Raw genomic sequence first — 13,935 nt, forward strand, 5'->3', positions numbered from 1 at the left:
TGGTGGCTCATGAGTTCGAGACCAGCCTGGCCAACATGGTGAAACCCTGTCTCTACTAAAAATACAAAAATTGGCGGGACATGGTGACGTGTGCCTGTAGTTGCAGCTACTCAGGAGGCTGAGGTGGGAGGATCACTTGAACCAGGGAGGCGGAGGTTGCAGTGAGTCGAGACTGGGCCACTGAACTCCACCCTGGGCAACAGAGTGAGACACTGTCTCAAAAAAATAAAAAGTTTTCTGGAAGAATATATGTAAATGAATAGAAAAAGGACAAGAAGCGTATACACCAAACAGATAACAGTGGTTATGTTTAAGGAGTGGGAGGGGAATTAGATGGGCCCAAAGAGGCCTTTTTGGTTTACTTGTAGGGTTCAATATTTATATATATTTTTGAATGCTATGAGAATACATTCTTATTTTAAACTATTTATAGAAAAAAGAAAAAAAAAAAAAAAAACCAGGCACGGTGACTCATGTCTGTAATCCCAGCATTCTGGGAGGCCAAGGCGGGTAGATCACCTGAGGTCGGGAGTTCGTGACCAGCCTGGGAGAAACCTCATCTCTACTAAGAATACGAAAATTAGTCAGGCGTGGTAGCACGTGCCTGTAATCCCAGCTACTCGGGAGGCTGAGGCAGGAGAATCGCTTGAACCCGGGAGGCAGAGGTTGCGGTGAGCTGAGATCATGCCACTGCACTCCAGCCTGGGCAACAAGAGCAAAAACACCAAAAAAACGAAAAACACCAAAAACGACTTTTAGGAAAAACACTTATTTTGAGCATATGCCTAAGTAGAGAGAATAATATAGTGAAACTCCATGAACTTGTCACTCAGTTTTGACAGTATCAACTCATGACCAAGCCTATTTCCTCTCTACCCCCATGCACTTCTCCCACACCCACACCACCCTTGGATTATCATGGGTAGTTTTGAAATAATATTTCAATTAAGTATAAGATACCTTGGCCTGGCACAGTGGCTCATGCCTGTAATCACAGCACTTTGGGAGGCTGAGGCGTGCAGATCACTTGAGGTCAGAAGTTCAAAACCAGCCTGGCCAACATGGTGAAACCCCATCTCTACTAAAAATACAAAAATTAGCCAGGCATGGTGGCAGGCGCCTGTATCCCAGCTACTCTGGAGGCTGAGGCAGGATAATTGCTTCAACCCAGAAGGCAGAGGTTGCGGTGAGTGGAGATCATGCCACTGTACTTCAGCCTGATCGACAGAGTGAGAAAAAAAAAAAAAAAAAGAATAAGATACCTCAAAGACCACATACTCTGATCATAATGCAATAAAAAGAATTCAACAGTGTAAACTTCATTTGAGCATATGATTTTTTTTTTCCTTTCTGTTTGAGACAAGAGTCTTGCTCTGTTGCTCAGGCTGGAGTGCGGTGGCACGATCTCAGCTCACTGCAACCTGTCTCCTGGGTTCAAGCGATTCTCCAACTCAGCCTCCCGGGTAGCTGGGGTTACAGGTGCCCGCCACCACATCCGGCTAATTTTTGTATTTTTAGTAGGGTTTTGCCATGTTGGCCAGGCTGGTTTGAACTCCTGAGCTCAGGTGATCCACCCACCTCGGCCTCCCAAAGTGCTAGGATTACAGGCCTGAATCACCATTCCCTGCCAACCTGCTGGGCAAGTACCTGGGACTACAGGTGTATTCCACTACACCCAGCCAATTTTTCTAATTTTTTTGTAGAGACCAGGTCTCAGCATGTTTCCCAGGCTGGTCTTGAACTCCTGAGCTCAAGCAACCCACCTGCCTGGCCTCCCGAAGTGCTAGGATTACAGGTGTGAGCCACCATGCCTGGCAAGCATATGATTTTTTTTTTTTGGAGATGGAGTCCCACTCTGTTGACCAGGCTGCAGTGCAGCGGCGTAATCTCGGCTCACTGCAACCTCTACCTCCCTGGTTCAAGTGATTCCTCTGCCTCAGCCTCCCGAGTAGCTGGGATTACAGGCTCCCAGCACCATGCCCAGCTAATTTGTTGTATTTTTAGTAGAGATAGGGTTTCACCATGTTGGCCAGACTGGTCTCAAACTTCTGACCTCAGGTAATCCACCTACCTCGGCCTCCCAAAGTGCTGGGATTACAGGTGTGAGCCACTATGCCTGGCCAAGCATATGATTTTTAATGCAATAACTATATGCATGTTTCTAGAAGCTTTTTTTGCCACTCAGTGACATTATGAATGACATTGTATGTCAGTATGTGTCGGAATCACCTCATTCTTGATAATGGGTTCAGAACCAATTTTGATTAATGTTAACTGATTAACTGCAATTTTTAATGTTCAACTGAAATACATCTAACTATAATTTTTTATTGGCCTTCCAAAAGTGTCATAAAAAAAAGCCTAATCATTCACATATTATCCTATCAGATGTGAAAAGCCCATTTCTATGCTTTCTGGTCCTGACACAAAGTCTTTTCTTCTTCCTTTAATTTTCCCCCTAGACCAACATAGTACGATAGAACTAACTTTGGTGAGGGAAATTTCTGTATCAGTAATTTGCAAACTATAGCCCACAAACTAAATCCAGCGCATTGCTTCATTTTGTGCTGCTCATGAGTGAAGAATGATGTTTTTTGCATTTTTAAGTGATTGAAGAAAAATCAAGAGAATATTTCATGACACATGAAAATTATATGAAACTCAAATTTTATTATTCATAAGAATTTTATTGGAACACACCCATGCTCATTTTTGTACATGTTGTCCGGCTGATTTTGCATTGTATCAGCAGAATTGAATAGTTGTGACAGAGACCTTGGGGCCTACAAAACCAATACCTGTTTTCTATGTCTCTGCTGTCTTATGTGATAGCTACTAGCCAAATGTGGCTTTTGAGCACTTGAGTTGTGACTAGTGTGGGTGAGAAACTGATTTTTAATTTTACTTCATTTTAATTCACCTACATTTTAAGTCACGTGTGGCTAGGGTCTACCATATGGGACAGCACAGTTGTAGACATGCCACCTTTTCCCTAGTTCTTGCCTCCTTGTACTTGACTTTCCTCCTGCTGATGTCTTCCTGGTTTCTATTTAATTAATGATGCAACTATTGTTACAGAATTCATTAGGCTACCATTGCTGATTAGCTCACATGTATAGTGCATCAGTAGCCCATTGGTCTCACCAACTGTTTGCCATCTGAGTTCTGTTGTAGACATTTTATCTTAAGCTTAGGGCAGAGGGCATTTATTTGCTGTAGAAAAAGGAAGCCAATAAATTATTTGGAAAGTATGAAAAAGTACTTAGCCAGGAATAAAAATCTAGTAAAATCATTGATACCAAAAATTGCCATTTATGACAAGGACCTGTAAATGTGCCTGTGTATAGTCATGTGTCTCTTGTAACTATATCTTTGTATGTATATGTTTTCATCTTTTTCTGAGATGTTATACTTGAGCATGTAAGCTATTAAATATTTTGTGTGTGTTTTGAAATATAACCTATGCATACCCCCAGTCCACCCCAGGACTCGTAATTTATTCTTTGTAAATATATGGGACTTATGGGTGGGGAGAGATTGACATGTTCAGAACTGACAGAAGGCCATGTGGCAAGTGAAGTGATGATGGTGAGGCCTGCAGGATCCAGATCCTGCTGGGCCCTGGGAGCACACAGTGGAGGTTGGATTTTATTCTGACTGCGTTGTGGAGCCATTGGTTGGTTTTAAATAGGAGTAACAGATTTGTGTTTATAAAATGTCTCCGGCTGCTCTGTGGGTAGCAGGGACCAAGAGCAGAAGCAGAGAGACGAGTTGGAGACTTCTTACCTTGGTAGAGGCATGATGTGATGGGCCTTGGTGACAGCAGCAGAGGTGGAGAAAAATGAAAACAATTGATGTACATTTTGGAGGTTGAGCCAAAAGACTTTGCCAAGACCAGGTCTGAGGCAAATCAAAAGTTCATTTAGGACAAGTCAGTCAGGAGATGCCTAGGCAGGTCGTGGCTAGAGGGGTACATCCAGGAACCATCAACAGAGTGGTCGCTGTCACCTAGGGACAGTGCAGAGAGGCTCTTGGCCTGCTACTTTTGTTTATATTCAATATCCACTTGGTGGAATCTTGCAAGTTTTTAAGATGTAGCTTAGATTTCATTACTTTTGACACCTAAGATTGGTTTGAATTTGACACCTAGGATGAGCCTTTTCCTTTGTTTACATGACACCTCCATATTTTGTCACTTTTTTTTTTTTGAGATGGAGTTTTGCTCTTGTCACCCAGGCTGAAGTGCAATGGCTTGATCTCTGCTCACTGCAACCTCCATCTCCCAGGTTCAAGTGATTCTCCTGCCTCAGTCACCCGAATAGTGGGATTACAGGCGCCCGCCACCATGTCCAGCTAATTTTTAAATATTTTTAGTAGAGAAAGGGTTTCACCATGTTGACCAGGCTGGTCTTGAAATCCTAACCTCAGGTGATCCACCTGCCTTGGCCTCCTAAAGTGCTGGGATTACAGGTGTGAGCCACCGCACCCGGCCTTGTATTTAGTCACTTTTCACTTTGTATTTATTTGCTTTTGTGCTTATTCCCCCTCTGCTTCCCACCAAGTTTCTCAAGGCCACATACATGGTTTTGATGCCACATCTTTGTGTTTCTAGCATTTAATACCTTGCCTGCACATAATAGACCCCTAATAAGTATTCTGTTGAATATTTGGCAATAATATAAGCTCCAGATCCAACTATTGTAATTGAGTTTTTTGTCTCATAAATTCAAATTGTATTCTAGGAAGTTTCATGTAACTTCGAGTTTTTCATGTATCAGTGATCTTTTAGTGTTATGATCTTTGTTATTAGTAACATCTTATTTGTATACTCTTTTACATGTAGTTAAGCACTTTAGTAGATATTCATTTGATCTACCTATGATCTCTTGATTTGAATTAGGCAGGAATTATTATCACCATTTTCTATAGATAGAGAGCTGAGGTTCAGAGAGAAACTTATCTGTGTCCATAACTGGGACTTGAACCCTTCACTTCTTGCTGTTAAGTGACATTTCTGCCACACTAAACTGCTTTTTCTGTGTCACTAGATTTTTGAAAAATTAATTACTGTGATATATTGTTTGTTCTCCAGAGCTGAATTGGTGTCTTCTGTTAACGTAATAGGTTTTTAAAGCTGGGTAGGTGACCTCACCTGTCCTCTACTCCCATAGCCTTATAGAGTAAATGAAGCCTGGACAAGTGACATGGCTTGCCCAAGACCATCCAGCTGGGTAAAGTGGGGTAGGCCCACAGTAAAACAGAATCCCAGTCTCCTCATTCCCTGCTCAGTGGATTTCTTCCCTTCCTGTACCTCCTGCTTCCCCCTACCCCATCTTTTACAGCTGATGTTTCTAACATAAATGGGGTCTTTCTGCTTTGTAGCTATCAGGTGCAACGGAAGCCTTGACATTATATTACGGAATTTATTTCTGAAAGAAGAATGTGGGGAGGGGGAGGAGGCACGGGGATCAGTAATATATTTATGTACACAAACTTCATCTTTTTTTTTTTTTTTTTTTTTAAGTGTTTTCTCTCCTGGCCGGGCACAGTGGCTCACGCCCATAATCCCAGCACTTTGGGAGGCTGAGGCAGGTGGATCATTTGAGGTCACGAGTTTGAGACCAGCCTGGCCAACATGGTGAAACCCCATCTCTACCAACAAAATACAAAAAAATTAGCCAGGCATGGTGAGGGGTGCCTGTAATCCCAGCTACTCGGGAGGCTGAGGCAGGAGAATTGCTTGAACCTGGGAGGCGGAGGTTGCAGTGAGCCAAGATTGCACCACTGCACTCCAGCCTGGGTGACAGAGGAGACTCTATCTCCAAAAAAAAAAAAAAAAGTTTTCTCTCCTATTGTTTGTTAATATATAGTCATTCAGTAGCGAATTCCTTTACTAAATATTCCGCATAAGAAAGTGAAGGTTATTGGCCAGATATGGTAGCTCGCGCCTGTATTCCCAGCACTTTGGAAGGTTGAGGCGGGAGGATCGCTTGAGCCCAGGAGTTCAAGACCAACCTGAGCAATATAGGGAGCCCTTGTCCCTACAAAGAATTTAAAAATTAGCCAGGCCTGGTGGTGTGTGCCCTTGGTCCCAGCTACTCTAGAGGCTGAGGTGGGAGGATCACTTGAGCCTGGGAGGTTGAGGCTGCAGTGAGCTATGATCACATCACTATACTCCAGCCTGGGCAATAGAGTGAGACTATGTCTCCAAAAAAAAAAAAAAAAAATGAAGATTATTAAAACTGAAGGCATGGAATCACCACAACACAAAACACTATTTAGCAGCGCTTTTTCTGTTATCAGTGTGTGCATATGTGCTATTTTTTGTCTTTTCAGTAGTTTGTCTTATCAGTATGTTAAATGTAATGTCAAGTCTGTTGTGTCTTGAACCAGTTATTTAACATTTATAATGAAATACATATACACTTGTCTGTTTGGTTCTGCCTTTTATTCCCTTGAGAGTAACCCACAAAGAATGGCCTAGCTGAGTCAGAGAGAGGAAGTAATTACTAGAACAGTCTTCTTAGTACTGTTCTGCTTCCAACCTGAAAGATTTAGTACCAGATATGACAGTATCTGTCACTGCAGGCTACTAGACTCTCGTGTAAGAACATAGTTCCATTTCTGTGAGCTAACTGCTGCCCTTCTATAACCTTCACTTTCTGCCAGCATGGTCTGCATTCAAACCAATGACCTTGAGGTAAAAGTCTCCAGATAACATGATTGGTTCCCATGCTCTCATGATTTCCTTACTTAAGCAATTAAAGGCCAAAGCAAGATGCTTAGTAACTCCTTTTCCACATAGAGGCACAAATAAAGGAAAGCCAGTCACAAGTTTTGAACCAAAGAGTTGAGAGAAGAATCATAACTTGTCTCTATTTAATGGTTGGAAACTCTCACAGACTTCTCTGAAGTCTCTCCCCATTTTGTACCTTTCTTACAAGTGATGACTATATACTTTTACCTGACAAGGGAGAGACCAGGGTCACGAAGGTGGTATTCCCAGGGTGAGGCTTATTCATTGCACTCCAGATGTGCTGACCCCTGTGATTTCCCCAAATGTGGGAAACTCAACTGCATAATTGTGATAGTGAGGGACTGCGTTCATGCTTTCCCCTGGTTAAATTAAAATTTTTTAAAGTTATTTTAAAAATATAAAAAACAAGATTTGACTGTATTCTGCCTTGCACCACTCTTCTTTGTCTTTCACTAGTGCAAAAATTGTGATATAGCTGTCTTCATATACCCCACAATACCTAGTGCAGTAATTCTGTGCATAATAACTTATTAAGAAATGTCTGTTTGTTGTATGAATGAAATTTATATGTCTCAAGAAACATGTTAGCTACAATTATTGTGATAAGAAAGCTTAGCAACCTTTTCTCATTGAAAATTATAATCAAACAATGAGCTTTTCAGAAATGATTTACTTACAAATTCCATATTTGAATGCAGGACAGAATCTAGACAGTATGCTCCATGGCACTGGGATGAAATCAGACTCCGACCAGAAAAAGTCAGAAAATGGAGTAACCTTAGCACCAGAGGATACCTTGCCTTTTTTAAAGTGCTATTGCTCAGGGCACTGCCCGGATGATGCTATTAATAACACATGCATGTAAGTATTTTATGCAGCCCTTCTTAAGAGTTAGGAGAATAGAGTTGCATTTAGTGCTATTTTAAGAATTATTAAACTTGTCTAAGGTTTTTTTTTTCCTTCATATATGATATCTTTCCAGAAAGCCAAAAAGCCTTGTGTTTTGTATATTAGAACATTACTCCATTAAATGATTGATAGGTGAGTTACTATATTAGAATTATGTTATAATGCAGCTTTTAAAATAAATTCAAAGGGATCTAGTATTTTTTTTAACATCTGAGTTTTTTAATGATCTTTTAATCTTGAAGTCATTTCAGAAAACTTAGAGATTACCAAAAAAAAAAAAAAAAAAAAATCGAAAAACTCACCGACAGCCTCCTACTTCTTCTATAGACAGGGTCTTGCTATTTTGCCCAGGCTGGTCTCAAACTCCTGGGCTCAAGCAATCCTTCCACCTCAGCTTCCCGAAGTGCTGGGATTACTAGTGTGAACTGTCTCCTGGCCTCCTACTTTTTAATTGGTTGAAATATTCTGCAGATATATATTAATCATATTGTGTTAATTAATTTTAAACTTTTTTCTTACCTGTGAATTTACCAATCCAAATCTGATTTATAATTTTTCTACTGTATTTCATATTAACTACACAACATGTTTAATATATGATCATGTAATTCTAGTCCATATTTGTTGGAAACACTGACATATTGACTTAATAAGACCAAAAAAAAATTGCCTGAACAACTCAACCTGAATTGTCTCCTTGTTATAGAGGCAGTAATGAATGTCATGTTTTGTACTTTTAATAATTGTATGCTCCTTGAATGGACCAGATAGAAAGCATGAAACTTTACGCGTAAACTCTTGAACCTATGTGATGGTCATCGTGTCTTAGGTTTGCTGCTTGTCCCCTGGTGGTGGTGGACTCTGCGTGGCTGACTGTGACTAGTTTTCCATTTACACCTTCCTGGGAGTTTACCAGCAGGGAACTGCTCTCCGCTGTGTCACCAAATAATCTTTTGCTAAACTTCTTGTCTGTAGTACCTGCCTGATGTAATGGGCTGTCTGTTAGTAGCTTAGTAACCCAGAGTAAAACTGAATCATCCATTTTAGCAGAATTCTGCCCCACACTTAACATTTTCTCCTAACAGAAAACAAAGAATTCTGCAAAATTCTTCTAAGTAGAAGCAGCACAATTCCTGATATTAACAATAAATAGGAGCGCAGAAAAAGCTTTTAGAAATTTCTCCCAGACCTGTTGAAGTCTATATGAATATATTAAGGGGAAACTCCAGGATGCTAACACTAAGATAAGAATTTCATTAAATATATATATGTAAATTTATTGAAAATTTATTCAAAAGTCCTCTCCCTGTTTTGCCATCATATTCAGTAAAAGGTGCCTTTCAGTCCCCCCTTTTTCGGTCATTAAGCCTATCTGTATATGTCAGAGAAAAGTTTGTTTTTATCTATTATCATATACAATATGGGAGTACTGAAAAAATGGGTAAAAAGAGACAAAGTTATTTTAAAGTGTATTTTCTTTTTTTTTTTTTTTTTTTTGAGACGGAGTCTCGCTCTGCCGCCCAGGCTGGAGTGCAGTGGCCGGATCTCAGCTCACGGCAAGCTCCACCTCCCGGGTTCCCGCCATTCTCCTGCCTCAGCCTCCGGAATAGCTGGGACTACAGGCGCCCGCCACCTCGCCCGGCTAGTTTTTTTGTATTTTTTAGTAGAGACGGGGTTTCACCGTGTTCGCCAGGATGGTCTCGATCTCCTGACCTCGTGATCCGCCCGTCTCGGCCTCCCAAAGTGCTGGGATTACAGGCGTGAGCCACCGCGCCCGGCCTAAAGTGTATTTTCAAAACATGACTTACCTTATAAAATTTTATAAATCAGCTTTCTGTGATCACATAACTGTGATTAGCGAAGAAAAGTCACATAACTCCCACGTGGAGGACTTGTTTAATCGAAATCCTTTTCTGCTTGACAAAGGGTTGTCACTGGCCTTTTAGATCTTAGCTCAGACTTAATTTTCATTTGTCTTAAAACCGCTTTGGTTTTGCCAGTAAATCAAATGTGAATGCAATTCTGAATCACAAAACAAAGTATTAAATGCTGTCTGTACCTTTTCACATTTAGACTTAAATTTCATTAGTACTTTCTATGTGAATTTATGTTTTTGTTTTTTTTTTTTTTTTCTGTTTTAGAACTAATGGACATTGCTTTGCCATCATAGAAGAAGATGACCAGGGAGAAACCACATTAGCTTCAGGGTGTATGAAATATGAAGGATCTGATTTTCAGTGCAAAGTAAGATATACTTTGGGACCCATGAGACAAAGAAGGGAGGGGCCCCACAAAAGCATCAATTTCCCCCTAGGAGAAACATGGCTGCGTACACATGGCTGTATGTTCACGTCAGTAAATATGTTGGAGGAATACGTTCTGTCTAGATTCTGTCCTGTATTCATATGTAGAGTTTATAACTAAATCATTTCTGAAAAGCTAATTGTTTGATTACAATTTCCTTTTTTTCCTTTTTTATTTCCATAGACGGCACCTGGCTCTGTTGCCCAGGCTGGAGTGCAGTGCTGCGATCTCTGCTCACTGCAACCTCAAGCCAGCCTCCCGAATAGCTGAGACTATAGGTGCATGCCACTATACCTGCCTAATTTTTGTATTTTTTGTAGAGACCAGGTTTCACCACGTTGCCCAGGCTGGTCTCAAACTCCTGGGCTCAAACAATCTGCCCACATTGGCCCCCCAAAGTGCTGGGATTACAGGTGTGAGCCACTGTGCCCAGCCTGATTACAATTTTCTGTGTTCTCTACTTGGGAGGCTGAGGCAGAAGAATTGCTTAAGCCTGGGAGGCCGAGGTTACAGTGAGCCGAGATTGTTCCACGGCACTCCAGCCTGGGCCACAGAGCAAGATCCTGTCTCCAAAAAAAAAAAAATTTTCTTTTTTCTTTTTTTAAATCTCAACCGTCTCTGGCTACTGATTACAATTTTCAGTGAGGACAAGTTTCTAAACTTTCTTATCACAATAATGGCAGCTAACATTTCTTTAAAAATAAATTTTATTCAAGTAACATGATTATGGTAATTTAAGTTTCAGATTATTTTACTTTAAAAAAGTAAAATGTTTTCAATCATCCTAGGTTGTCATGACTGCAAAAAAAATTATATTGTCACACTTATTTGTAGATTATAAAATCTATTGAAAAGACTTTTAAGATAGTGGCAGTAACCTTTGTATCACTCTGAGGCAACTTAGAAATGTTAAAGATACACTGAAAACTCTAGGGCAACCTCTAAAGTTGAAAAAAAAAATGTTAAGGCCTTGTAAGGAGGTGTCAGTGGAGCTGCTTTAGCAAAGCAGCAATGAAGGAATCAGGATGGTAATAGTTCATGAGCATCCTGATGGCTCTGGGTTATAAACCTGATCTCTTCAAATTCTGTATAGTAATTTTGTCCCAGGAGATCCTTCAGTGTTTCTGAAAACCAGCTCCAGATAGAATTGTTTGTGCATAATTTAAATCTCAGCTATGTTAGGAAATTGTTCCTATTATTTGGAAATTCTTAGGATGGGGGCTGGGCGCAGTGGCTCACGCCTGTGATCCCAGCACTTTGGGAAGCCGAGACGGGCAGATCACGAGGTCAGGAGATGGAGACCGTCCTGGCTAACACGGTGAAACCCTGTCTCTACTAAAAATACAAAAAATTAGCTGGGTGTGGTGGCGGGCGTCTGTAGTCCCCGCTACTCGGGAGGCTGAGGCAGGACAGTGGTGTGAACCCGGGAGGTGGAGCTTGCAGTGAGCCGAGATGACACCACTGCACTCCAGCCTGGGCGACAGAGTGAGACTCCGTCTCAAAAAAAAAAGAAAGAAAAGAAATTCTCAGGATGGATAGAAACCTTAAAGGTTATATGTTTCAACCTCTCGGCTAATGTTTGGAATCACCCTCTTTGTAAATGACTGCAAATCTGTCTTCATGTCTGACTCTTCAGACCATAGAGAACAAACCTAATCTTTTTTTTTTTTTTTGAGACGGAGTCTCGCTCTGTCGCCCAGGCTGGAGTGCAGTGGCCGGATTTCAGCTCACTGCAAGCTCCGCCTCCCGGGTTCCCGCCATTCTCCTGCCTCAGCCTCCCGAGTAGCTGGGACTACAGGCGCCCGCCACCTCGCCCAGCTAGTTTTTTTTTGTATTTTTTAGTAGAGACAGGGTTTCACCGTGTTAGCCAGGATGGTCTCGATCTCCTGACCTTGTGATCCGCCCGTCTCGGCCTCCCTAAGTGCTGGGATTACAGGCTTGAGCCACCGCACCCGGCCCAAACCTAATCTTTTTAAGATGACAGCCCTTTACTAACTAAAAAAAATGTGCTTCATCCTGCTAGTCTTTACCCAGTGAAAGTAATAGTTCATAGTGACCTCACCTGCTCCTTATATGATCAGCTTTAGAGTTATTCACTCTCCACTTCCTCAGTATAATATGCAGAATTGAGTGTGGTATGACCAAGGAAAAAAGTAGAGAGTAAATAGTCCTGTTCCCTTTTTCTAAACACAGTCTTGTGTTAGATGTTTGGCAGTCACTCCATATTCTTAAACCATTGAGCTTTCTGTAAGTTAAAATCCCCATGTCACTCACTGATGCTGCTGCTGAGCCACATCTCCTCCACTCTTCTTTGGTGCTGTTGGTTTCTTCACACAAATAAGTAGATGGGAATGGAATGAGGTTTTCCTATACAGTTGTTACATACTTGTCTATATGAATTTTATCTTACAAGCATTAATCCTTTGCTCTAATTGGTCAGGATTTAAAGGATGCTAATTTAGTTGTTTCTTCCAGTTTTAGGCTGTTTGCATATTTGTCAACCACATATACTATACATTTTTTAATCACTTAAAAAATTAAAGAAAGAGCTATGGTTAGGGTACTGAGCCCAGCAGTAATAACCAGTGTTCAACAGGCCCCTAGAGTAGGCCTGTCCTAAACTGAATTCACCATTGTAAGTTAGTTGTTAAACTTGACAGGCTGTTCAAATCTGTATACTGCTGTGAACCTTTGGACAAGGTGCTCTGCTTTCTTGTTTTCTCCCAAAGAAATGAAGGAATTACTGTAAGGATCAAATGATACGTATGTGAATAGTTTAGCACAATTGGCACATAGTAAGGGCTTAATAGATGTTAGCTTTGACCATATTGATTCTTTCACAGAGCAGTCTTCGTGCTCTGTTAAACACAGTGTAACTCAGACTGTGTTATATTATACAAGGGTAACGGGCACGTTGATAGTATTAAGGGAATCAGTTTTTGGATCCTAAACTTGCGTAGGTCCTGTTGCTGAATATTTCTGTGCCTGAGAACAGAACTTCTCAAGCAGTTCTCTTTCCCTTAGTCACTTTTCATAGTCAACCCCTCCTAGTTTACAAATAGAAGGCCTGAGGTGTAAAACTTGAGGTTTCCAAATTATGTTATAATTCGAAGTAAAAGCATCAATGTAGGCTATGTGGGAATATCAAGTAAGTATTTACATGACAGATGGTTTTCAATTGTTTGCTTTCAACCAAGTTGCTGGATCATTGAAAATAATTTTTGTTGATAGGATCTTTATGGCACTTTTAGCATATGCTTTGGAAGGACTTTAAACAATTATGGGCTGGTCGAGGTGGTGCGGTGGCCTAAGCCTGTAATCCCAGCACTTTGGGAGGCCGAGGCAGGTGGATCACCTGAGGTCAGGACTTAGAGACCAGCCTAATCAACATGGCGACACCTGTCTCTACTGAAAATACAAAACGTAGCTGGGCGTGGTGGCGTATGCCTTTAATCCCAGCTACTTGGGAGACTGAGACAGGAGAATTACTTGAACACAGGAGGAGGAGGTGGAGGTTGCAGTGAGCTGAAGTCGTGCCGTTGCACTCCAACCTGGGCAACAAGAGTGAAACTCCATCTCAAAAAAAAAAAAGAAAATTATGGGACAATGGTATAATAATCTCCTTCCATTATTATCTTGCTTATGTGAATAAATTGTCTTGATGACGACAAAAGGAAAAATAAGAATAAAATTAATGATGAATCTTCTCACTCTAGCAGTAAGTAATATTTATCCATGACTTCATGAACTGATTTTTTTTTAAAGGCCCATCCATATCATTAAGAAATTCCTGGCCAGGTGCAGTGGTTCACGCCTGTAATCCCAACACTTCCGGAGGCCGAGGTGGGCAGATCGCTTGAGCTCACAAGTTTGAGACCAGCCTGGGCAACATGGCAGAACCACATCTCTATAAAAATTAGCTGGGCCTGGTGGCTCACGCCTGTAATTCTAACCCTTTGGGAGGC

The 13,935-nt window shown here is 41.1% G+C and overlaps 1 protein-coding gene and 1 non-coding gene across 7 annotated transcripts in view; both read left to right on the forward strand.

The window, feature by feature from the left end:
• Positions 1 to 13,935, forward strand: part of BMPR1A (bone morphogenetic protein receptor type 1A) — a 166,046-nt gene that overhangs the window by 123,330 nt on the left and 28,781 nt on the right. For all 6 annotated transcript variants that reach the window (XM_033209015.1, XM_033209016.1, XM_033209011.1 and 3 more), the window contains 2 exons: positions 7,456 to 7,618; positions 9,808 to 9,910. In XM_033209015.1, coding sequence (XP_033064906.1) covers positions 7,456 to 7,618; positions 9,808 to 9,910 — 266 coding nt within the window. The remainder of the gene's footprint in view (positions 1 to 7,455; positions 7,619 to 9,807; positions 9,911 to 13,935) is intronic.
• On the forward strand, positions 6,955 to 7,119 carry LOC117082932. The gene has a single exon (XR_004436853.1). It is a non-coding gene; the product is annotated as a U1 spliceosomal RNA (small nuclear RNA).

The sequence above is a fragment of the Trachypithecus francoisi genome, unplaced genomic scaffold (genome assembly GCF_009764315.1).
Source record: "Trachypithecus francoisi isolate TF-2019V2 unplaced genomic scaffold, Tfra_2.0 Lachesis_group9, whole genome shotgun sequence".
Classification (NCBI taxonomy): domain Eukaryota; kingdom Metazoa; phylum Chordata; class Mammalia; order Primates; family Cercopithecidae; genus Trachypithecus; species Trachypithecus francoisi.